At 37.1% G+C, this 25,382-nt stretch overlaps 1 protein-coding gene across 2 annotated transcripts in view; it reads left to right on the forward strand.

Moving 5' to 3' along the window:
- Window positions 1–25,382, forward strand: part of RORA (RAR related orphan receptor A) — a 384,486-nt gene that overhangs the window by 248,174 nt on the left and 110,930 nt on the right. For both annotated transcript variants that reach the window (XM_085303285.1, XM_085303284.1), the window contains exon 2: window positions 22,130–22,159. In XM_085303285.1, the coding sequence (XP_085159411.1) occupies window positions 22,130–22,159 (30 nt within the window). The remainder of the gene's footprint in view (window positions 1–22,129; window positions 22,160–25,382) is intronic.

The raw sequence follows: 25,382 nt of genomic DNA on the forward strand, positions 1-25,382 counted from the left end.
TTTCTTTTCTTTTCTTTTCTTTTCTTTTCTTTTCTTTTCTTTTCTTTTCTTTTCTTTTCTTTTCTTTTCTTTTCTTTTCTTTTCTTTTCTTTTCTAAAGGCTGTTAACCTCTTGCTCACTAAGCACTTAGAAATTGTTTTCTGTGTATAGTGAGAGGGGAGACAGAGCTTCACTTGCTGCAGAGGAACTCTCTAGTATCCACAGTTTTATGCAATGCATTTTTTGCCTATACTGAAGGAATCTCTCAGAGTCTGTCAGGAATTGATCTGCATGAGGATGAAAACTTCCTTGGAATGTAATTTACAGCTTTGCAAGATCTAATGAATCTTCAAGGCTACAATGAATCTACAAGGCAAGATCTAGTATCTTCAAGGCTGCTTGCATGGTCTAGCTTTGAGCATTAGGGCTTAATATAAATGACTATTGCCACTTACCCTTTGATAAGCTTTTCGTAAAATTCCTTTTTTTTCTTGATTACCCTTAGGAACAATAAGCAGAGATTTTTTCAGGAAGTATATGGGATTCACTTGCTTCCATGGAATCCCTATTACGACAGAAGGACCAAACGCTTCAGTACGTTTTGGATCCCGTAAACAACAAAGATGATTTCCTTTTTAATTTCCATCCAACAGTATCAATAAATTGTATTTTGCTAACCAACAAGCCTGCTATTTTTTGTATTTCACTTGGAGATGAAAATCTTCATAAGTTCAYTGATGTCGAGAAAGAGTATTGCTTGTACGTGGGCAACCAGATATTGTTAACTTTCTCGTGTGCCTTTCATTTAATATTCTTCATTCATTTAATATTCTTCACTGTATAGCATAAAACCAACATACAATGGCACCTCAAAATATATATTTTTTTTTAATACAGAATGCTGACCATTAATTAAACTAAGTACATTTTTTGGTGTATTTTTGTTTAATTCCATTACTAAAGTCTAGAGAAAAGAGATTGATCTCTGTTTATAAATTCATGTCCATTTGAGGCACAAATTTTGAGCTGGAGTTATGGTTGTTGGAAATACTGTGTAAGAATACTATTGTCTATTTTTCCAGACTTGAATGAACTCGCATTAAATTTCAAGCATGCAAGAATAGTGAGGCCTTGTTTGTACTTGGCCAGTAGCTGCTCATAACCTTCCTGTGCCAACCAGAACATGTAAGCAAGGAAACTACAATGTCTTGTGATTACGATTACTCTGTTTGAAACCAATAAACTCCAATAATGATAATCCTGGCTTTCCTTGTCTACACGGGGGTTTTTGTGAGAAGTGTTGAATTGGGCAAGCATGAAGTATAGTGAAGATTTTTATCTTACCAGTCAGTATCCCTTCCTTCTCTCCAGTCTTTCAAACAAAAGCATCATGTGCATCTTTCCATTAAGTCTTTTTGCATGGTTAAAAAGATAACACTTAATRWYATTAAGTTTTCCCTTCAGGATAATTAGCATTTTAATATTTAATGGAAAGGTCATTGGTTTCTGCTCTGCAAGTAGTGCAAGTGAACTGAATTACATTAGTTCTCAATGCATCCCAAATGGGGTATTACAGCTGATGGGAAGTTTGTAAACAGATGAAATATTTAGACTGTCTTTATAACACAGACTGTATTAACACTCTCACTGAGACATTTTGACACAGCGTTTGTGTAGAGGCAGTTTCCGTTGTGTTTCTATGCAGYTGTTTTGCCAAGCAGCATCATTTAGGTGGTCAGACAGATTGGATTTTAGTGCAGTGGTGCTAGTATGGTGGCGTTAAAACAGATGAATTAGCAATGGCAGCGAAGATACAGTGAATTAGATAAAACTTTTAAAAAGAGAGAGTTTTCTACTTTATGTTTGATTTTTGTCAAATATTGGTCAAAATCTCCTAACTTTTGTTATTTTAAAAAGTAAGAATAGAAAGAATTTGTTGTTAAAAATAAATAATGGTAAATAAAGTCTGGTTATTTTATCATATTCTGCAGTGCTTGCTCTAACTAAGCAAGTATGAATGTTAGCAAGGCATTGAACATGCAGTATATAATGGATTCCTGGAGTTAGGCTGTATGATGAAAGTGATTATTTTCTGAAGTAGGGACATTGTTAGACTCCGTGTTTTTCAGTGATGCTGAGAGGGTCATGCTGAGAGCCTGTTAGACAGGGTTGCATCCAGGTGGGCCTTGAAGATCTCCAGAGAAGGAGACTCCACAACCTCTCTGGGCAACCTGYTCCAGTGCTCTGTCACTCTCAGAGGAAAGTAGCTGTTCCTCATATTCAGGTTTTTCCTTGTATTCTTACATTAATTTATATTCAGAAGTTCTTCCTTATATCCAGAGATGCATCTCAGCACAGATCTGGGGAGTACTCAAAATGAGTAGCTTGGCACCATCATTGGCAGACTCTGAAACCTTACTGTTAGCATTTTGCGGTTAGAGCTGGTTGAGCTATGAAGTTACAGGTCACTACTCAGCTCCAGTCCAGGTTTAGTCCCATCTCTCATCCTATGCTCCCCTGGTTCTGTCTCAGAATGATGTAGTACGTTTGGTTAGTTTGCATTATGTTCTTGAAACTGAAAGGAAGAAGGAACAAACTGTGTGTTGTTCCTGGAATACGCTGGCAACTTGCTTTTGAGATGACCCAGCTTTGTATGCAGAGCTTGCAGCTTGTGTTTCTTGGGACTGGAACTCCCGTGCCACATTACCGTATTCTCTCCTTGCTTCCAATACAAGTGATTGCTGTTTCGTTTTTTCCTACTTATAAAAAACACCTACATATGAGCAAAAAAAGGAAATAAAAAAAAAAAGTACTATTTAGATTCTACTTTCTAAAAAAAAAAAAAAAAAAAAAAAAAAAAAAAAAAAAAGAAAAGAAAAGAAAAAGAAATGATGGATAGTCCTGGCATTTTAAGACTTTGTTCCTTTTATGCTCTGGTAACTACAGCTCTATGCTTTTTTCCTCAGGAGAGGAAAAGATAGAGATTTTCATAGTCTCAAATATAGACATACGTTAACAGCCCAAACCTGAGAGACTTAAATGTAGGTCTAGGGTATGCYTGTGCTGTCTTTTTTAGCCAGGGCTGAATATGATTTAAGGCTTGCCATGTGGATTGCACCCACGTTGCMTGCAAAAGGGTTGGGAGGGACTAAATTCAAGCCAATCATCTTCTGTGCCTGAATTTTTGAGTTTGACCTGTGAGATAACTGAATCAAGACGTGAACAGCAGTTTGTGGTGCYGTGGATGATTGAGAGCCTAATGTGAAAATACAGATTTAAGAGAGCCTCCTGAGCAGTCTGCTGGTGTAGTTCTGCAAGCTACCTCTGCCTTTCTGCACTGCATTCTCAGGCCTGATGTCCTGAGAATGGTCTGATGTTTTGCCAAATTTGGCATTAGTCAGAAGTTTGYCTTTTGCTGTTCTTTGAAAAGATACACATGAAGAAAACTAATTCAACCATTTTAAAATAGTTTTTTTTCTTTAATTCAACCATTTGCGAAACAAAAAACGTGTAAAACAGCACATTCTGGACTTGAGTAGAGAGATCTGTGAAAATACAATAGTGATAAATCTGTATTATTTAAATTCTGTACTTTCCAATTCTTTCCTAGTATATCAATACACCTCAGACTTTTTCCTGTGTTGTAGTTCAAGGATTCGTTAAACAACCTACTTGTAGTGGAGCTCTACGAGGGTTGAGGAGTATTTGGATGAAACGTGTACATAGTTGTTCATATTCAAAGACTTGATTTAAAAGGAGGGTCAGTATTTCACAGGAAAACAGGTCTCATTATCTTCAGTAGTCTATGCAGAGGGCATGAGTTTAGCAAGGTGGGCCCAGAGTTTCCATGTGACCTGTATTAACTGTTTTCCAGTGTTTAAGCAGCAGAGAAGCTGCATTACAGCTTAGAAGAGATGAGGATCAGGAGACGGATCTTCAAAGGCCGAGGTCGGCCACCTGTTGTGTATCCAAAAGGAAGGATTTGGTGTATGCCAGGACTGAAAATGAATGCTAAGTGTTCCTTTTGGCAAGGACTCTGTAAGAGTGTTTGCTTTTGAAAAGAAAAGTCTTTCTCAGGGGAAAGTAGTATTTCCTGTAGTTGGTACCTATCTTCATGGTTCAGTCTCAGGGTGTGARAGTCAGTCGAATAGTTATATTCCACCGTGCTTTTCTTGACCAACACAGGCAGAAAATACATGTGRTAGCTATACTATTGCAACATTATCAAAATAAAAGGAGTTTTAATCACTCTGTTGGTATGCTGTCCCGCACAACATAGTTAGGACCCAGAAGGTGTTGTCTTGACACGAAATGGGAAAAAAATACTGTGTAAGAGACAATTTTCTCCAAAATGAAACTCTCAAAAGATAAGGAAGGCTGCTTAGAACAGTAACCACAAAAGGTGGGAAATTACAAATTACTGCTATTAGTCATTCTTTACTGGCAAGAGGAGGCAATAAAAACCCCACATGTTCAAATATGGTGTGGCAAATAAAGTGACTTTGCTTAATAGAGAAGACAGTAGTGCTAGAATCTGTTCATCTTGAAAATGTCGTGTACAAGGAACAGACRACAGTGAACTGCCATTTTGAGAATGTATTTTGGGCGTGCGCAAAATTCTTTTGTTCCTATGATAATATCTTCCTATGGCATAGCTGTGGAGTTGCTCTCCTCCACTAGATTTCCATTTATTTCACCCCGTGTAAGAGAAGTRGTCTTTCTTTATGACTTTCAAATATTTCAGACTTTAATTTTGATAATGGCGTTTCGGCTTAAGTTTTGTTAGGAAAAAGATGGTCAGATCTTGAAGTCTGCCCAATTTAGCAGAAAATGTGACATTTATCAGGAAGATTTGTATATACTGTAGATATAATGAGAAAGAGTGTCCCACTAAATGAGATAGTTAAGCTGCTGTATTAAAAATCTTGATAAGCAGAACAATCTCTTTTTAGTGTATGGAAGCATCTCAGACAGAGACAAAAGTAGGAACTGCTAGATGAATCTCTTAACAAGCTGATTTTCAGAGTGATTTTTTTTTGAGTGCTCTAAAGAACATGAAAGCCATGTTTAAAAATTTAAAGCCTTGATATGTTCCAGTTCTGTGGAGCAGCAGCAGAAGAAGCTTTTTACAGTGCTATAATTCCCTATCCAGCACCTCTTTAAATTAAGATGTTTATGACAGCTGTTTGTACTTAATGGAATATGCGTAGACTTGGTCATTAATTATTGCTTTTTTYCCCCCAGTTATTACTTGTATTCAGTGAGTCATACAGTTATGATCCTGCTGTTTTCAGTGCAGCGAGTGCATCCTTTTATTSCCTTTCCCCCCAAAAAAGTAACTTCCTCCTCCCTATATATCTATCTGGTGGCTAAGAATTTTGTAGGAAAAATATTCAACAACAGTAAGTAATGGAGCTTTTTTTTTTTTTTTTTATGCAGTCATTTAACAGCTTCAGCTTGGCAGTGATCCCATCCACCTTAATCCTCTTCGCAGTTCGCAAGCAGTCAGCCAAGAGCAAGAGTGTGCTGGGCCTAATAGACTCTAGTCTTTGAACTATGGCATTTGCGTTCAGCTTCCAGAACTGGTCTTAAGTGCCTAGTAAAACCCTACAGCTTTGGTTTCATTAATTAGAGACTCCTTTTCACTGATTTGTGAAAAACATTGGCCAACATGTTCTTTCAGCTCAGTAAATATTTACACAACTCGTCTATGATTTTTTTTGTAATGAATAGTGCTCATTTTCAGTGCATCCAAAAGAGGCTCTTTCCACAAATGAACAATTTCCTTGTCTGAGCCCTGCTGAGCAACTCAGGTTAGGAAAAGGTGAGGATATAGAGAGTCAGGTAAACTTAAATCTCAGGGTTTTAAAGAGGATTCTGTGAGCTTCACTTTGTTGAATCATCCAGTTTTCATCATATTTATGAGGTGTTTGACTGGAAAATGAAAAGAATAGTGAATAGCAATTACTAATTTAAACCAACTGGCCCCATATTATCATTGGGTATCTCTCAGATAACTGAGTATTGCACTGTGATGATATTGGTTAGGAACCTATCAGGATTTTTATATGAGCTTTCTGATGTATTAGCACCTCTGAAACTTAATCCTATTTATCCTTATCCTGTCCTTAGAATCCCTGTGAGGCAATATTATCCTTATAATGCAGATAGGGAACAGAGATTGAATGCTGGGCTCAAGGACACATTCAAAATCCTTGCCTTAGATGTATTGGCTAAACTGCCCATCTGTATGGGAAAATACATATCCAGATATTCACATGTGTGTATTTAGCTAGATAYGCAAATACCCATTTCCTGTGTGCACAAGTAAATTTGAGGACCTAAATATTGAATTATTTTATGGGAACGATAAAGGAGCTGCTTGGAGAATTTCTCTTTTGCTTTTAATTAGACGTTAGTTGATTCTTATCTTTCAAAATGCCCCCAAATTACCTTTTTTCTGCTTTCAGTTCTCTCATATGTGTCCTTTTCTTACCTTTTGATTGAAGTACGACTCTTAATTGCATTTATGCAGTGCTACTGATGTCATAAGATAATAGGTTATTTTTATGKTTAGTGACTTAGGCAGCAGTTTTCCAGGATTTCTCATTCTTTAGTGTATACCATTCAGAGAAATAAGAAAACAACAATTAGCTGTTAGCTAAAGAAAACAGTTAGCTGTTCCTCTAACTCTAAGGCCTGATGGACCAGTGGGTGCATATCTTCCTGGGGATACTTGGGGGAGCATAACTGTTTGGGTCACAAGGGAAGGCTGAACTAACCCAGCTCAGTTTGCTGTATTGTGGTGAGATCAGATATATTGTAATGTCTCTTGAAAAGCCGTTTTTAAGGTAGCAGACTCTCATGTGTAGAAGGCAAGAGCTACTTGGAGATACCGCATCATTTTTAATGCATGTAATAACATTTATGTAAGTTAACTACAATGAGCATGAGTATTTCTTCATTATAATGGAGCTCAGCTTATTGATTATTATAAATAATTTTCTAAAAGAACTGTTTTGAGGAAATTGATTACTACCTTGCAACATTTTGGATAAACTCAGGTTTTTACTGTGARCAATCTAAAAATACTCTAAAATAGGAGTTTTTCACCCGCGTATCCAAACAGCTTCATTCAGAGCTTTAGTTGATTTTAATTGCCAGTCTTGTTGGCAGTTTCAGCAGAGACCAGTAATTTGCTGCTTAAAATTTAAACAGTCATTTAAGCAATTCAAATATTTGGACGAAGGTTTTCTTTAAATCAGTGAGACTGCTTGTGTGGTTAACAGTAGGTTTATAGTCTCTTGATGAACGAGCCTGAAGAACTAAGCTCCCTCTTGCCCCCTCTCTTAGGGCTGATTCATGCCACTGTGAGACGAGGAGCAGAGGCAGAGGAGAGACGTTAGCCCTGCTGCAGTCTGTTGTGTTAGAAAGACCCCTTTGGTACCCAGTGTTGTCTATGCAGCAACTTTTGCAAGCACTAAATTTACTTAGAAAAAGWTTCTTTTTCTTTTTCTTTTTTTTTAATTGCCTGAGGATGAACCTTTGCATGTCATGTTTTTGCCTGGAGTAAATTTTTATATAGAAATACATTTTTTTTAAGATGGTACAGAGGATGTCTAGAGTTTGTTGAGCCAATTGATTCTGCAGGGAATGTGCTGACTTTCAGTATGTATGGAGGATTTTTAAAGCAGCTGAGCAAAATCCCTTTTCAGATAAGATGCTTTCTGTTTTGTCAGTTAAGAGCATCCTCAAATCGAAATAGCTCAAACCTAATCAAATCTCCCTTCCTCAATCCCTTGCCTTCTCCTCCCACTCCTACAAAAGCCATCCCCCAAAGGATAATCCAGGCAGTCATGTCATTAGAATGAATTTACAGACCAGTGCTCAATTTTCTTGTCTTGGACTTCAACTGGTAATGCTGTAGATTTGAGCTGTGTATGTAAAGGAGTTCAGGTTATGCCTTTCTCCCACCCTTGCTTAATTTCCCTGGAGCCCTGAGAATAACTAGTGTGGGATTATTTGGATTTTTTCATGCTATTTTTTACTGCTACCCAGCTTCATATTGCTTCCAAGCATTTGCAGAAACTCTCTCTGGATTCCTGAGGGGACTGTTGTCTTCAGGGAGCAGGAAGTTTAAGGAAAGAATTAAATCCTACTTACTTTGCCAGCTATATGTGCTTGGAGATAGTTCACAGTTTCTGTTTGCTGTTGACGATAGTGTTACAAATCACAGAAGAGACTGCAAAATCATTTATTTTAACCAAATTTCTCTGTTTTCCCATAATAAAATTCTTGACATTGCAATGATTCTCAGTGATTTTGACCTATACAGAACATTCTTAATACTGTTAGGAAGCATCAGCATGTTCAATGAAACTGATTGAAACATAACTCAAAAATAAGTTCCTGTCTTAAAAAGTTCGCTATCTGAATTGACAAGGCAAAGGGTGGAAGAAGCAGCCTGCATTTACCTATTTTGCTGGTAGGAATTTGTAATACATAGAAGTGAAGTAATTTTTTGCACGGTCTTGGAGGAAATTGAATTGAAATTGAATTGAATTGAATTGAAAATCTGAACCCAGATCTCTCAAGTCTTAGTGCAGTCTTTCAGTCACAAAGCAATTGTTCCTTTTCGGCTCATAGAGCCGCTGTGTTAACAGCCTAACTTCCTCCTGGCAGGTTCAACCATGCTGTGTCAATCATATCGGCTCATTGAAGTCGTAGGAGACAGGTCTCTTCCCACAGGCTTCTGTGTAAGAAGAGGTATGTGACATGAGTTCAGTGTGCAGAGGAAAAAAAAAAAAAAGACTAAAGTCAGTTTGAAACGCACTGAAAGCAGGACTTTGGCTTGGGGCTTATATCTAAAATGGAACTTTGGTTTTTTTTTCTGTGCCAAGTCGATTGTACATATTGAAAGCAGTAAATGTTTGTCTGAAGTAGTCTGCCGCAGTCTCATCGTGTTCAGTGTAATAAACAAGAAGCCCTTCCGAGGTGCAAGAGCGAATGCGCTCCACCGCAAGGCTTAGCCCAGCCAGGACGCTCTGAGAGCTGGTGGCAGTAGGCGGCCCTGCAGACCACGTTCCACAAATCTCCCTGTGAAGTCTGCGTGCGTCGCAGGAGTGATTGATGCCGTACACCTACTTACTGTCATGTCCTCTGAGCAGGAGTACACAGCTGCTCCGTAGCAGAGCTATCGGGAGACTGGAAGCACAAGTGCACGCTCTCAGCTGTACCATTCTGGTGATTATACCTGTGTTGTGATCACAGTTTCTGTGTACAGCGCACATATCTGCAGAGTGTTTTTAGGACACTTATGTTAGCATTACATGGTCTTTCCTTCCCCCTCTTTGTCCTCAACAGATATTTTACTGCTTATAAATAGAGCTTTTTAAGTAAAACTCTGATCTCTTAAGGAAGGATCTCTCCTGTTCAATGGAAAAGTGCTAGTAGGTCAAGACAGCCATGTCTGAATATATATGCCCAGGATCATGGGGAGCATATTAAACTCCCAATACAGTTATAAGCTTCCTAGGGCCCTAATGTAAAAGAAAAATACATCTGTATGATAGCTGTGCTTTATAATTGCACAACTAAAACAAAAAATCTTAGAATAAGCAGAAGGATCTGTGTGCTGACAAAGTATATAGATAATTATTGTTTGGGGCATTGATTCAGTGTCCTTTAAGATTGAACTTACTGAAATGGTACATGATTTTAGTGTATGTTATAAAAAAAGAAAATAGATTCCATTTTAATTTATGTTTTATTCATTTATTTAGTGTAATTCTGATAACTCATAAACACTTTTATTATATAAATTCTAAAGTATACCTAAGGTCAAAGAGATACTAACATCTTATTCTCCTTCTGAAACATTTTAAATGTATTATGAGCTGTATTTGAACTCTAAAAAATGACCACCTCTGTGAAGGAATTAAGCTTTTCCACTGTCCCTGAGTACAGGGATCTGCTGAGTTTTTGACTGTAGAACTCATCCCCAATCATCACAGCAGTGCGGCGAGAACTGCAAAACAGTTGGCCTTCAAAACACACAAAATAAAAAGAGCACCAATAGTCTTTAGTGACAAGGAGAAAAGAAAAATTCTGAAAATAGTGGGTAGGTCTGGCCAAATTCAGGGTGTAAATCTGCCAAAAGAATGGAGGTAGAGCAAAATTAATTTAATTTAGTTTATATACATAGCATGTAGAAGAAACTGGCTCCTGTTTTTAATGAAAAATGTCTAGTGCGACAGATTTTTTTTTGAGATCAGTTTCAGCTTATTCTGATCTCTTTCAACAAAAAAGATGTAATGAGGACTAGCCGTTTTTTCTAGTACATGAACATGTTAAATGAGGCAAGAATAGGCCGTCCTCTTTGGCAGGCATGCGGATAGGTCATAGCAGTTTTCTATTGTCACTTATTAGCAGCTCTGAAAATGCTAGGTGAGTGAAGTTTACCAATTTGTATCACTTTGATTGCTAAAAAGGTAGTATTAAATAACTGTTAAAAAGTACCAACAAGTGCAGTATTCATAAGCTAACTAAAAGGGAATTACAGATTTGTGAAACTCCTGTCAAAAAATGTAGTTCACATCAGTAGCAACCAGTTTATTAATTTTGCTGGAGTCGACAGAGTTTTCTCCTGAGTGTTCTCCCCTTTCCTGAAATAAGTTTAGTGATTTAAACTCGACTCTCCGGGGGTCTTGGCACTGAAGGAGTCTGAAGCGTTGAAGTGCTACTTGTGCTATATTCAAGTCTCAATTTTTGCATAAACTTCTAGCACAGATCCTTCCCTCTCCCTATTTTCCCCTTGCTCTTCAGAACTGATGAAGAAGACATAATAGAATCTATTTCTTTTCCTCAGGAGAGCAAAGCAATGAAAACTTGAGATTCAACCTCAGTGTATTTTGGAAAAAAAAAAGAAAAAGAAAGAAAGAAAAAGTTACTATGATGGGAGACTGCTTGAAAAAGCATAATTTTTGCAACAGTCAATCTCAGAAAAATAATGAAAGGCAAATGTACAAGCGCATTGCAGATAAAGTATTCAGTTGGGATAGATAAAGTAATGTATGAGAAATCATTTTTTCTGTATCAAAAATATTACTTTATAGGTACTTAATAGAGTAATCGAGCAAAGAAAATATACTTCTTACAAATATTGATGACCTTTCAATTAAGCTTAAAATAATCCTCGAGTTACAGTAGGAACCTGATAGCCAAGGCTGGCTCCATTTGATACACAACAAACCAGACTCATCCAAGATAGAAGTAGATGAAAGTCAGCAGGGATAACCGAGGAATTCATTCAGGTTAATAAACTTACCTCATGATTTTGGAAGGGCTTGCACAGTAGAGAAATAATTGCCTTGTGAGACAGCTGTCATTTTAAATCCTATAGAAATTGAAAAACTAGCGCAGAATGTTCTATATTTAGGGTGCAGTTATCTATTAAATACTATAGGATGATTTGAAAAATCCTTAGTAAACATTTACTTCCTGCCTATTTAGGTATGTGTTATGTATAGTACACACTGTGTGTGTGTGCGTGTATATATACGTCTTCAGATTCATTTTCATAGCACTTTTTTAATCTTTTGGGATTTTTTAGATGTTTGCTGGCTGCAGATGCAAAGATTTTGGAGGGCTTTTCTTTTTCAATTCCTATATTTATTTTAAATTATAATTTGTTCCCTTAAAGGACACAAAATCCAAAACAAATGTTTAAGGGGGAATCTTGTGTTCATCTAGGGACTGTTCTGGTAATATACCCAGTTAAGATTTTTGATTATAAATTGCAAGAACTACTTTTAAAATGCAGGCCCAAATTTCTGTTGTAAAATATTTTGTTGATTGAACAGTATGTAATACTTCATTAAAATTCTGGTCCTCAGACATGTCCCAATGCTTATTGTGTAGTATCTCAGTCATATTGATGAAATCACAAACTGGTTGTGAAAGGCAAAGTAAAAAAAAAAAAAAAAAGAAAATCTTCACCTGTAGAGTTTTTGAATTAAGATTGGTGCTACAAACCAGGCAACTCGATGTACAAATACGTAACTTGTAATTACATAACTACTTGTTTTTTCTTTTTTTGTCTGTTATCTGCAGATAACAGTTTTTGGGGGGTTTTTTTGGAGAATATATAAGCACTGATTTGATGATGTAAAGTACTGTAAAAGAAAGCCAACTTGCTAACACCAAGCAAAACTCACAAAATATCCATGGTAGAGTTCTCTGCTTTTTAGTGTGGGATAAATCCTTTTATTTTCATGTTTTCTTGATTATAGTTGTATTCTTCCCTAAATCTCTTAAAACTTTGCAAACGTTATAGGATTTGTATGTTTTTTAAATGTTTTTGCAAACATTACAAGTCAGTCAGACAAGTTAGGCAGTCAAGTGCAATTGTTTATGTTGATAATAAGTGGCAGAAAGAGTTGGTAAAAATAAAATGCTTGTTCCTTACAAGCATATCACCTTGTATGATATACCCGCTTATTCTCAGAAGCTAACCTAGGCTTTATTGTGGTTGTGTTTTTATGGGAGATCTCCCAGAACAGCTTGTATGTCCCAGCAAGTGGGGTTTATAAATCACTTGATTGTGTCCTCCCCTCTCAACACTGCCACAGCCATGTCTGTGTTGAGTCAGGAAGTATTGTGCTAGTCAAAATGCCATCTTTCAGATAAAATACATAGCAAATTCTCTTCACTTTGTACCTATATCCATTTTCATTCCAATTTCAACCTGACCAGTAACTACTGGCTTCAAGAGGCAAAAAGAAGTAGCACTTGTATTTTGACATGCAAGAGACTTGTTCTGCTTTGAATACATTAATCAAGTGTAGTTGGTTATCTGATTTAATGGCTAGTGTACACATTATACTTCTCATAGGGAGGCATTATCAGAAATACCGTCTTTACTTTTTGTTGGGTAAATTTCTCTTATTTGAAAAGAACTCCTCTGTGAACTCCATGTCTTCTCTCGTGGTTATTCTTGAGAATTAAGCAGTTAAGACTGATATGTGAATTAGTAATGAATTTTTGTCCTGCTAAAATGTGTAGCATTGAAATCATGGCCAGCTGCAGAAACTCTTTATTTCAAGAGAAGTGAACATATTTGACCAAGTCCAAAAAGAGTGAGAGTCCTTTGGTGTAACTAACCAGCATGGGCGTGTTGCAGCATCTTTACTGATGAAGCATTTTGGATGCAGGGTTTGGTTTAAACCTCTTGTAGTAAATAGGAAAGGTGCATAAATGTAGAATGGATGTTCCTGAAATCCAGAACATTTCTTTCCCTTTGTTTTACTGTTAGGATTTTGTTTTCATCTTAAAGAAAGAAGCATGTACACAGTAGCCCATTCTAGCACCACTATTCACTGCAAATAGTTCCAGAAAACTTAGTAGACCATTGACTCATGAATTAAGTAATTGTATTCATTTTTATTATATTTTATGAATGTATACAGATTCCAGAGGAAATCTGTATTTATAGATTAACATTTTATGATAATGTGCTATTCATGGACAATTCATAAACAATTTTGTTTCAGGTCATACAAATGCTAAGAGGATTTTATTGGTTGTCTCCTGGAGGGTCAGTGGATGCATATAAGATAGATGGATATATTCTCAAATACAACAGATTTTATTGTACGGTATTGTAGGGTAGAATAAGAAAAATAACTAGAAACCTATTCTTTCCTTCCCTGGCACGAGAAGATCCATCAGAACATTCTAAATCATCATCAAGTATATTTAAGTATATAGCGTTCTTAAATAAGGAACGCATATCATACGGGATATAAGGAACAGTGACTATAGCTACCCATTTGGTATTTTTTTGTTTTGGTTTCATTTTGTTTAGCTTTATGCATATGAAAGACCTTTGGCAGCCTGTATGGAAATGTTCACATCATAGTTGTAGCCACCTAAAGGAGCAGAATAGGGGGGACTACACTGAGACTTATTTTATCTCCTATCTTGAAGAAGTGCCTTCAGATGAGATTTGGAGCAATCAGCAGCCTTGTGATTTTATCACAGAGTTGATATTGGTATCTCAGCTCCTGGAACCATGTGGGAGAATTTCAGTTTTGCTCTAAGGGCAGTCAGAGTCCGTATTCCTGGAGAGACGACTGACAGTAATTGATCTGAGTTAGCATACAGGCAAATACTTCCCACCCTCATTTTTTTATTTTTATTTCTGTAACTTTCTGGCTCTTGTGAAAACACCATCAACTCTTTGACACCTGACTCATAATTTGAATGCTAAGAGTTGTTGGGAGTCTTGACCAAGACAGCCTGCAAGGCTTGTGTAAGAATGGAGAGCTGCTTTAGAAAGCATCTTTAAAACGAACATTACTTTGAAATTACTTTTAAAGTATTCTTGGGATGAGAGGCTTTATATGATAGGTCTAGGGGAACAGCCAAGTAAAATATAGTTACGTGGTTCAAAGTGGAGGAAGAAGGAAGTGCTATAACTTGTACTAGGTTAGTAACCTGGACTACCAGCTGTCCAGCAGGCGTGCATGAGTGCGTGTGGACAGCCCCGCGCGTGCTTCCCTTACAAACGGTGCCGCCTGGCCAATCCTAATACCGACAAGCCGGGAGTTCGCCAAAGTGCTGCTAATGCTGTCGTGGGTCACGTATGTGGCGACGTCGCCTGTGCGCYGCACGGAGCCGAAAGGCAGTCGAACCGTGGCCAGGTGATCAAATAGTAGGAGGGCCAGCTGTGAGCACTGCGCGCCCGCAGGAAGCTGCTTGCCTGGGTACCCAGGGCAAGGTACATGAGCGGTGGCCAGCGGCGTGCCGACAGGGCGGGTCCGGCAGGTGCAGGCGCTGTGCGCCTTGCGCGCCCCTGCGAGCTCGCAGCCGGCGCGGCTGCCAGGCTCGCAGCAATGTTTTACTGGCGCTGTTAGAGCTAAGTGAAAAGATGACTTGCAGTAAGGCTCACAGTTTAAGTAAAATATACAGTGTTAATAAGGTCTGTGACAGTTTTAAAGAAATGTTGGCTTTCTTTACCATTTATAGTTTGTTTCAAGAGCAGCAGTGGTTTGCTTGCATTTATGAAACTGTACATTCAACTGGATTCCATCAGTGCAATTGTGTTGCTCTGTAAGACTGTTTTTAAATCCTTACTTTGTGATTTGCTCAGTCAATTGTGTAATTAATAGTAATTAGAACAAAGCTAATTCAAAGTTTTCCTGTAAAGATTCCTGGATATACACTCTCCTATGTACAGTTCTGAACTGCCTTTGATTATTAATGTGTGAAATACGAGTWTAACCTGCTCTGCAGGCATATGTTCTGTGGTGACATTTGTCATGTAAGAACATAAAGATTATTTAGTGAAGTTTGCTCATCTCTTTCCTCCTCATCCACATCAGTGTTTGTGTGTGAAGACAAAAGAAATGTTACAGCTGTGAAGAACCCTCAAAAGGATTGTACAAAAATGAAGAAGTGAATAAGCAACATTATCTTTACAATTAAGAGTTTTGATCCTCATTTTCCCCAGTGAGTTCAGTATTTAATCTCTTTTCAGAAACAAAATGTCAGCACTTCTCTGTGCATTAGTGATGTAGGATGCTATCACCTATTCGTGCAATAATACCAACCATTTGTGCGTGAGGGATCAACACATAAAGTGAATTTTTCATGTAGCATCAAACCGATATTAAACTAAGATTTCTATACTGCGAGGAACAGATTCTTTGTAGGAAGATCTGAAGAAATGAGTTGCATGCGGGCAGTTGTCCACAGGGATATATTAGGGGAAAATGGTTTGTTAATGCTCCTGATAGGTGGGAAGTTAGCATCTCAATTTTGGTCTGACAGTAACTATATGTGTAACAGTATTGTTATCTGAGCCTTAAACACTTGCACTTCAATCATGAGTTTATCTCTGAACTCAGGCTTGTTTCTTCAGGAATAGTTTTGGCATCAGAGGGTTTAAATTCAGTCTGCAGCCTGGTAACAATTTCTGATTTGGGGCTAGCTGGACAAAAGAGGGGATTTTTTTAAACTGGGAATTCTATAAATGGCAAATTCTGATAGTTAATTTGATGATAGTGGTGTTTTCTGTCTTACGCATACTCTGTGGTTTTGAAAGAATTACAGTAAAATGTATTAATATTTTCTCAGGTGCTGCTACCATTTTGAGGAGTTCTGGGTGGGAAAGGCAGTCAGTGAGTGAAGAGTGAAGTCATAAAATGCAGCACAACAGACTCAGAATCACAAAGCCAGCCTGGGCTGCAATGGCTGAAAAGTTCATTCACTTTAGTAAAAATAGGATAATTTTTTAAGTTTTTGTCTTTTTTATAATCTGTTGATCTCAAAGAGCCTGCATCCTTGTGTGATAGAGTGGGGAGTCAAACGTATTGTGGGAAATTTTCTGTAGCTTCACGCTCACTCTGCAACACCCCCAGCAGTGTTCCCTAAGCTGCTCTTCGTAACTCTGCAGCTCAGGAGCAAAGACTGAAATTCTGAGGTCACCATAGGATTCTGGGAGGGTGACTGGACTAACACCTCCAAAATAAAATTTTGAAAAACAGACTCATTAAAATAAGATAAGAGAAGCAGCTGTGAATTTTTGGAGAGCAAGATTTTTTGATCAATGTTGACTGAAACACTTAAGTCACTTTGGTCTTGATATCTAGGACTCAACATCGTTTCTGGTACATTCATATGGACTTTATAATAAAAGAATGGTCTAGACCTGACTGCAAAGCCCTTGCTGCTTTGCACAGTGAGCTTCTTCCTTAGCAGCAAGACCTGTGAACAAGCCTGGGGAAAACTGGAACATTACTGAATATTTTTATGATCATCGTAATTTAAGTAGTTTTCAAAAGCTTTTTATATAGTAATAGAATATTTCATTTTTCTTACATCCCTAATGTTTTGGTGCCTGCTGTGTGTTGTCCCTGAACTTTGCTACCCTGGCACAGAATGTATTTCTCTTTCGAGTGAACACATTAGTGTCCATTAACAATTTTTGAAACAAAATACAAAAATTGCTTGGAATACTTTTAGTAATATGCACTGATTATCATTAACAACTCTTCTATCCTAGACAAGGACACTGTTTTGAAACATTATTTTGTTCAGTTAAATTCACTCAAGTTGTATTTCCAGTACTTGGGTGCGTATCGTTTTTACCTTGATCGCTATAAACAACGCCTACAAAGATCACCAGTCTCCCTCAAGTCAACATTTTTTCCAAAGATTTCTAATCTGCCATAAAATGGCTAACTTCCAAAATATACCAGGGGCACCCTGCTGACTTTGGAGGGTGGAGTAATATGTTAAAAAAATTACACACAGAGAGAGACACACACAAAGTATCTTATACACGTATCTACATATATATGCTTTCATCAGACCAATAATGAACACCTGATTTGGGCACAAATAGCAGAACAAACTGTACAGAAGAGAACACCATGATGCTAGTGATGCTTATCTTTATCCATACAAACTTTTGTGGAGCAGCTTTTGTGGTGGTTTAAAAAAATTGAGTTCAAGAATATTCTCTTTTGATAATTTGCAGAGTAATGTATTCTGCCAGACAGGGGACTTTTTACTTATCATTCTGTACATCAGTATGTTTTCCCCTTGAAATGCGGAAAGTTGACAACTGTACAACAGCAGCAGGGATCTGGGTTCACAGAGTAAGCAGTGTTTCATTATGCTTCTTTATTTGGATGGGTGACTGTGAGAAATAGCTTATGATGTATAAAATATCTGAGTCTCTTTTTGTACTTGAAGACATTGTTATCTCTATTTGAAGTTGGCTTGTGAAGGTCAGCCAGGCTAACTGCTTGCAAAAGAATATCCTGTCTCTGTTGGTAGATACTCTTTTCAAAGTTCATTGCATACAGAAAGCTATTTCTGTAAATATCACCCATCATGGCAAATTACATTTAGAGTTAGTGGGAGGGGGAAAGGGAATGTTGTATAAATTCGCTTAATTTAAAAAAATTGATTGCTGTTGCAAAGAGCACTGCATAGCGAAAGTCTGTCTAAGAAGCTAATTTGTTTAAGATTTGGTGTTGATCAGGAATGTAAAATTGCACTGCTGAAGTGATGAGTTCTGTGATAACTGTAATATTGAAACTTTCACTCACTGATAACCATGGCAGTGATATATTGTGGTATTTTCATGACATTTCCTTTGCTTTAGTTTGAAGTCTATTTGGTAAAGTCAGGAAATCTTTCTCTACTAACAGCACTGAAGCTAAGGTTGTTTCTTGTCCTCTTTATTGCCTTTTTTTTTTTTATGGAAAACTGGCAGTTTAGGAGAGTGCTAATGATGCTAAGGGGTTGCATATTACTCCAGTATACCGCATTGTGAAGTGAGCCCATATACAGAAGATGTAAAAATGATGTTTTATCTTAGGTAATGTTTTAAAAGGACTCAGCACGTTGTCTGTGCTGCACTTACTAGAAAATAAATAAAATTTTGTCTTTCAGTAGTATATTAAACTTAGATTTTATCATATAGTGTCCATTCAAATCTACATAAATCAATCGTCCAGTCCCAGAAATATCTATGAATGTAAGCCGAGTTAATTGTGCCTAATCGTATGAAGAAAATCAGTAATATTAGTTGGACTTGCAGATGTTGGTCCTCAAGAGATCCTGTTGATTTCAAAGGAATCAACTGGTGGTCTGTGACAGACTTATAGGATGTGACTCAAAAGAAAGGCATGCAAATATGTATTTAAATAGAAGTTGGCATTGTCCAAAAGAAAGCCAAAGCTCATGCAACTCTCAATTTTTACATTAGCTAGTTTTCATATTGAGTTTTTTCATAGTGCTTTTATTTTTGGAGATTATTGTACCTCTTGAATGTTTTGAATATCAGTCTTTAGTGTCCTATCTTAAAACTAAACCAGATTGCAATGATGCAGGAATGCATTGCATATTCTACATTTGTATTTAAAACACTGGTTGCACTGCAGCTAACCTGAGTAACTGTTGAGATATTCTGGTACATTTTTGCTTAAGCCTACATGCTTGTAATTACTGATGTGAAAAGGGAAGCTTCTTGAACAGTCTCAAATTAAAAGAAAAAATAAACTAATACAAATGTAAGTAAAAATTCCTGATTAAGTCTAGTCCTCTTGAACTCATTGGCAGAATTAATCCTGGTTCCACCAAACTGCAGCAAGTTTCTGTGAAACCCCAGTTCAAAGTAAAATACTTTGGTTTCACTGCAACCACCGTTGTAGCTATGAAGAAGACACAAGCAAGCTGTACCTCCAAAGTGTTGTTTTAAAAGATTATCTAAAAATATCTGCTTAAAACAGCTAAGAGGCCTTATCAGATGCTGATCAGTAATTGTTATGAGAACATTTGGTTGGAAAAAATCACCATTCTTTTCATATAAAAAAAAATCAAGTAGAAAAATACAAACACTAATATTTCCATCACTGTTTCATATATCAGGGAGAATAGTCCCTCAGTCAGCGAATACAACTAAGTCTGTTTTGTGCTGTGGCAAATCCTGTTGTGAAGAGGCTGTGAGTAATCAGAAGTGACAGCATAAGCACTTTCTGTTCAAAGTGATTTTACAGAAAGCAATATTTTTGAGAAAAGAACACATATGGCTCCCGTAATGCTGAAAGAGCACTGATGTATCAATTTATTAGCAGTTGTTTTGGGAGAGCAAGTTGCAAATGTTGTTCAGATTAAAGCTTCTTTTCTCTGTATTTCCCATTCAGTAAAACATGCTTCAGACTGTAGAGCTGGCCAGAGAGGCAAGGACATAGGGGAGGGCTTCTGCCAAAGGAATGGTAGGACAGTTTGTCCTGACGGAAGAGGCTGTGGAGGGCAGTGCCTGCTATTCCATGGTCTTTCAAGACATCAGACAACAGCAAAAATGTTCTTCCGTGGGAGAGCAACTGTTCCTAGGAAGGGCTGTAATTAGAAATTCAAAAGGTAAGGCGGACCTTTGGAAAGAGGAGTGCATATAGCAAAAAGAGCACAAATACTGATAGAGCATTGTAAATGGTATTTATCCAACTTCAATATGGATACTTTGGTTCTCTCTGCTTATTTTCACTCTGCCCCTATTCCTGCCCTTGAACTATTATTCCTATAAGAACACATCAACTTCTTTTCATCAAATTCTTTAATTCTTCACTTCAGGAATTCAAGCTCCTTTTTGTTTGCCTCTCTAGCTAAATTAGAGAGGCTGATTCTGATCTAGGCTTGCTGTGTCTGTTCTCAGAATAGCTCCACCGTTATCTGGAAAGCTGCAGCCAGGGTCCTTCCACCTGCCACCTGTAACCTCTCTTTTTTTCCATGCTCAGTTCAGTGCATTCCTTCAATACATCTGGTTCCTCTAGCCAAGAGCTAGAGGAGTTTCTGGGATGCTATTCCTTAATCTACAAAAAACTGCACTCGGCTCTTCGACACCCATTTCTGTCTTTCTGCTCTCATCCACCTCATTAAGGATTTAATTGGATTGAAAATCCAAGAAAGCCAGCTGTTACAAAATACAAATTTAAAGGATGAGCCTGGACTGTGTTATAGCTACTTACATAACCTTGATGGGTTTATTATTATGCTTTTTCCTTTTTGTTCTTACTGTTTAATCTGGCTCTACAGTTTGAGGCTAGACCTCTAATTCCTAGCATGAGGAGTGTATAGAGTTTGGTTGAGACCTTTCAGATTTAAGTCAGTGTACATTCAAAATCAAATTTTAATATTCATTTTTTTTTTGTAAATTGCTTACCAGTGTCTCCCATTTACTGAATTACTCAGTGGAACTGCTTCATTTCCCAAAGTCTGGAAATTTTCAACTTCTCTTCTTGCAGGAAAGAAAGGTTGCAAACCTCACACTTGTGACTGAAAACCAAAAGGCAGATAGCAATGCAAATGTAATTTAAAGAATATACGTTTGTGGTATTTATGTCAAACTTGATATCTACATATTTGGAGTTGACAGTATGGGTTTATATGCATGCTAAAAACATGGATACTTTGAAAACTGTTGACTTTAGAAATTAACTCTAAATTTGCAAATAACATACCTGTATTTGTTGAGTTGTTATAACCTATTTTTGTCTCCTTGAGAATTTCCTTAACAAAGTAAAGAAGGCTGAAATACAAGCCTCCTTTTTTCATAGCAATCTGTTTTTGGAAGAGACAATTAAAGAAGTAGGAGGGTAGCTAAGGAGATAAAGGTCTGTCTGTCTTTCATAAATAGTAAGCAAAACAACTTCCAAAATTGCATTACAGTCCTAATCACAAATGAAATATTTCAAATATTTGTACTACTTCCAGTAACCTCCTTCCCTTCTCATAAAATTCCCCCCAAGGAGAGTGAATCTAAACTACTTAGAGGTACAAGCACAGCATCAGTTATTTACTAAAGCGGAGACAATATTGTTTATATTCAAGCATGAATTCAGATGACATTTAACAGAGTTAATTTTCTCTTGTTTACTATTATGTATTTTGCCTAGTTCTATTCGTTGTGTTGCTCTCTGTAAAAGGCCTCTCAAATTTCACTGGCACTGGGCCATTATTGGTGATCATTGCCACATGCCTGTCTAGCATTAAAACATCTTTATTACTTTAGAAACTGTATATAAACAGCTTGGAGATACTTGCATCTGGTTTGGAGTTATGGCAAATAATACTTATACTGAGAGTGCTTTTTATTCGGTTTTAATGAGCGTAAGCCACAGCTTGCATCCAAAAAACTACTTGAACTTAATAACAGCTAATGACTTGGGGTATTGCTCAAATCTGTTCTGTCTGGGTAGGTTGATGTGCACTACTTGATATGAGTGTGAGAAAATTTTTAACTATGGGAAATAAAAGAGGGTTTCCACAGCATTGTCACTATCTTCCTTTTACACTGGCTTCTGTTTTAAAGAGGCATCCCATAGGTAGGTATTCAAAATTTAAGTAATATATGTTGAAATATTTATTTATGAGGTATAAGGAGAGAATATAAAGTTAAAATTTACATGCAAAGAAGGGAGATCCTACTAACTGTAACATTCACATCATTGTGGTGTTTATTCCTTTTTTATGGTGGCTACTCTGTGTCTGAAGTAAAAGAGCTGAACGATGAAATCTGTGTCAGTACAACTTATATGGTGATTGCTTTGCTAACATTGGTATCATTTCTGTCCTACAGGTATTTCTGTAACAAAGAAGACTCATACATGTAAGTAATGCTTTTGATTTGGCCTTCTCTTGCAAATGGAATTCATGGCAGTGAATGTGTTGTGACTCGCAGATTATTAGGTGTCTGACTGGTCTGAGAAGGCTCCATTTTCAAAATTCTCGTGGGTACCCGCATTAGAGTGCTTCCAGTCCTGACTTGAAATGTCGTCCAAACAAGTGTACGACATGTGAGCACGTGTGTCTATGTGCATGCGCATGTGTGTTAAGGCAGAGGGCAGGAAAAGAAAGATGTGAAGAAAAAAGGCAGAATTCCTTGTTCTTATGCGTGTACCTTACAGCTCGTTGGTAAGTAGTGTATCCAGAAAATGCAAGTGGGGAGGATGATATGTTTTTACATGTCTGTTATATACACAGTTTGAATGAAATAAAAAGAGACTATTTAATTGAAAGCCTTCTGTCCCTTTCTATGTGTTAATCTGTAAGGTAGATCATTTTGTGCTTTTGCTTAAGGAGGCCTTGGTGGAGATGAGAAGGCTACCGTTTTGCTCTCAACCATGTAGATAAAAAGTTCTCCTAAATGGCAGTGTTGGAAATGGATGTGGATGTGTGCGCTGACTTACATACACATTTACTCTGAGTCCCTTTCTTCAGAGAGACCATTATTGGGGATCAGTTCTCATCTACTCTGCAGTGAGCTACTGTATATCCGCACAATGTCAAGAAAATGTTTTGCTTTATAGCTGAAGGAGAGATATGTTGAGATTCTTCTGATACTGTGAAGGTTTGGAAATCTGATAGCATAGAAACTGTACTTGCCTATCTCAAGTATTCGTGGAATAGGAGAAAGCTGAGGTTATTAGAGTTTGAGAAAAGCCTTCTAACCAAACAGATGTTACACTGCACAAAACTAAAAATGGTATGTGCATTTTAATCAGGTTATGCATTAAAATCATGTTCACAATAGCTTCATAGGGTAAAAGCGGTGTCATAAAGTATCTTACATTAATGTCATTTTTGTTTCATTCCTGGTTTAAAGTATTCATGTAATGAAAAATCTCGCTTTGATATCATATGCCGCTTAAGAAATCTTACTTTACAGAGTTACAGTATACGGTTGTTTGATGTAAGAGCTTCAGATGAGAAGCTGATTGATTTGAGTTTTGAAGCAAATGTTAAATGTCACAGACTTCTTTTAGAGCATGATGGTGCTCCTTTGCTTAGGTGGGCTTGCTACTTAATGCATTTTTAGGGTGAGATCTTCTTTGGATGTATGCATATATGGTTTCCATTGTCCTGAATGGGAGCCACACATAGGCATCTGAGGGCAGAATTTGACCCTTAGATTTTTCGTGACTATTTGAGCTCATGCTGACTGAGATTGACAGTACAGGAGACTGAAGTCCTCTGTATATCCGCAGGCCAGGCATTGTACAGACAGCTTCCTTGCACAGCCTTGCCCATGAGCTCAACCCTGGCCTGGAGCGACCACCCTCTCTAGAGGTGGTAAGTAATTCAGTATTTCTGCTAGCTCAGTCCTGGGCCTCTCTTGTATAGAGGCTAATGACTGCAAGAGGTAGTTTGTAACACTCCACCTGGAAATCAGCAGAAATTACCCCATATATTTTGTGTACAGCAGTGCTATGCTGGCCTGCTGTGAGAAAGATGCATTTCCAGTTCCAGTATTTAGTACTTTTCATATGAAAAAATTAGTAGTAGCCACAGACCTAAAGAGCACAGGAGATTCTTTCTTTAGCCATGCCAGACTAATAAAGCATTGTCATCATGTATATCTCAGTGGATTCTATCTTTGGGAACTATTATAAAAGCAGAAAAAGAAAAGGGGATGTATTCAACTGCATTAGATGATTAGCTACTGTTCACCATCTATGGCCTTCAGTCTAGTTAAGGCAAAAATTAGGGTCACAACATCTGATACATTAAGTGAGAACTGTGTTTGTGCTATTTTAAGAGAACTGTCAAAGAGTAGTTTCCCGATTTGTTAATCGATTTTCATGCGGTCACTGAAGCATGAACAGGAAAGTTCCCTGAGTAATGGGAAGATAAGCTTCCCCATTAAGACAGGATTAAAATAGAAGGCGCAACATGCAGTAATTGGCATGATGAAAACGTAGACTACATTTGCCAGAAAATTATATATATGAGGTGTCATTCAGTTTTGGTTGAAGTTCTTTAGAACTGATCCCTGTTAGGACTAGTTCGTTGAATTGATGTAAATTGTGTCTTTGACACCTTGACATCGCACACAATAGACATTTTTCAGTATTTCATTGAAAATTCTTGTTATTGTATAGAAAAAATAAAGATCAAGTACATGGTTTTGGAATAGCATGAAACAAATATAATTATGTATAAACATATAGATGCAAAAATTACAAATCAAATCTATGTTGAATTATAGGGCTCATCAAATGCAAATGAAAACCAGAGTTTTTCTCTATCAAATCTCTTTACCTATAGTTTGCTTATCACCCCATATCACTATAAAGAAAACATATCCAAATCAAGTGAAATAGAATGCAATTTCTGTAAAGAAATTTCAAAAGCACTCTTAAAAATGCTTTTTGAAGTGTGCGTATATGTTGTCTGCGCTACTGTTGAGAAACCTGGATGAAGTTTTGTCATTCCAAGTTTACAATGTATTACATCTAGGAGTGTTGATTATAATCTAGCACTTATGTGTGTTAGGGACTATAAAGACCTTTTGACTTAATTAATGAAGTATGTTGTGAAAAAGTTTGGTACATGGTGTATGTGAGGCTTCAGGTTAACCCTTTTAAGACATCATCCTAATGGCTATTTTCATTGTATAGGTTTTGAAATCAGTGGTGTTCTGTCTCCACCTCTTTGTTCTTCACAGTATTACTGTTTGAGGTCTGGGGTTTATTTTAACCCCTCCTGGCATCAGTCTTTGATAAATGTGCTTTGTTGGCTGAAATTGAACTACTGTGCTGAAGGTAGGTGCTTAGGTCATTTCTGAATCAAACAGTAATTCAGTATTCCTGCACGTGCAATACAGTGTTGAAGAACCATAGGTTGTTCATAATATAACTAGCTAAATTAAAAAAAAAAAGAAAGAAAGAAAGATTTTCACTCTTCTTGGTATAACTCATTTTATCTATATCCTCTCAGTTTCAGAATTTGAGAGTTACAAAACTTGGTATTTTTAAACAAAGATTGTAATACTCTTTCAAGGAGCACTAACAGAATGAATTTTGTCTACCTAAATATGCGATGTTGCTTTC

Source organism: Rhea americana, unplaced genomic scaffold (genome assembly GCF_003343005.1).
Source record: "Rhea americana isolate MKP2758 unplaced genomic scaffold, rheAme1 scaffold_2, whole genome shotgun sequence".
In the NCBI taxonomy this organism is placed as follows: Eukaryota; Metazoa; Chordata; class Aves; order Rheiformes; family Rheidae; genus Rhea; species Rhea americana.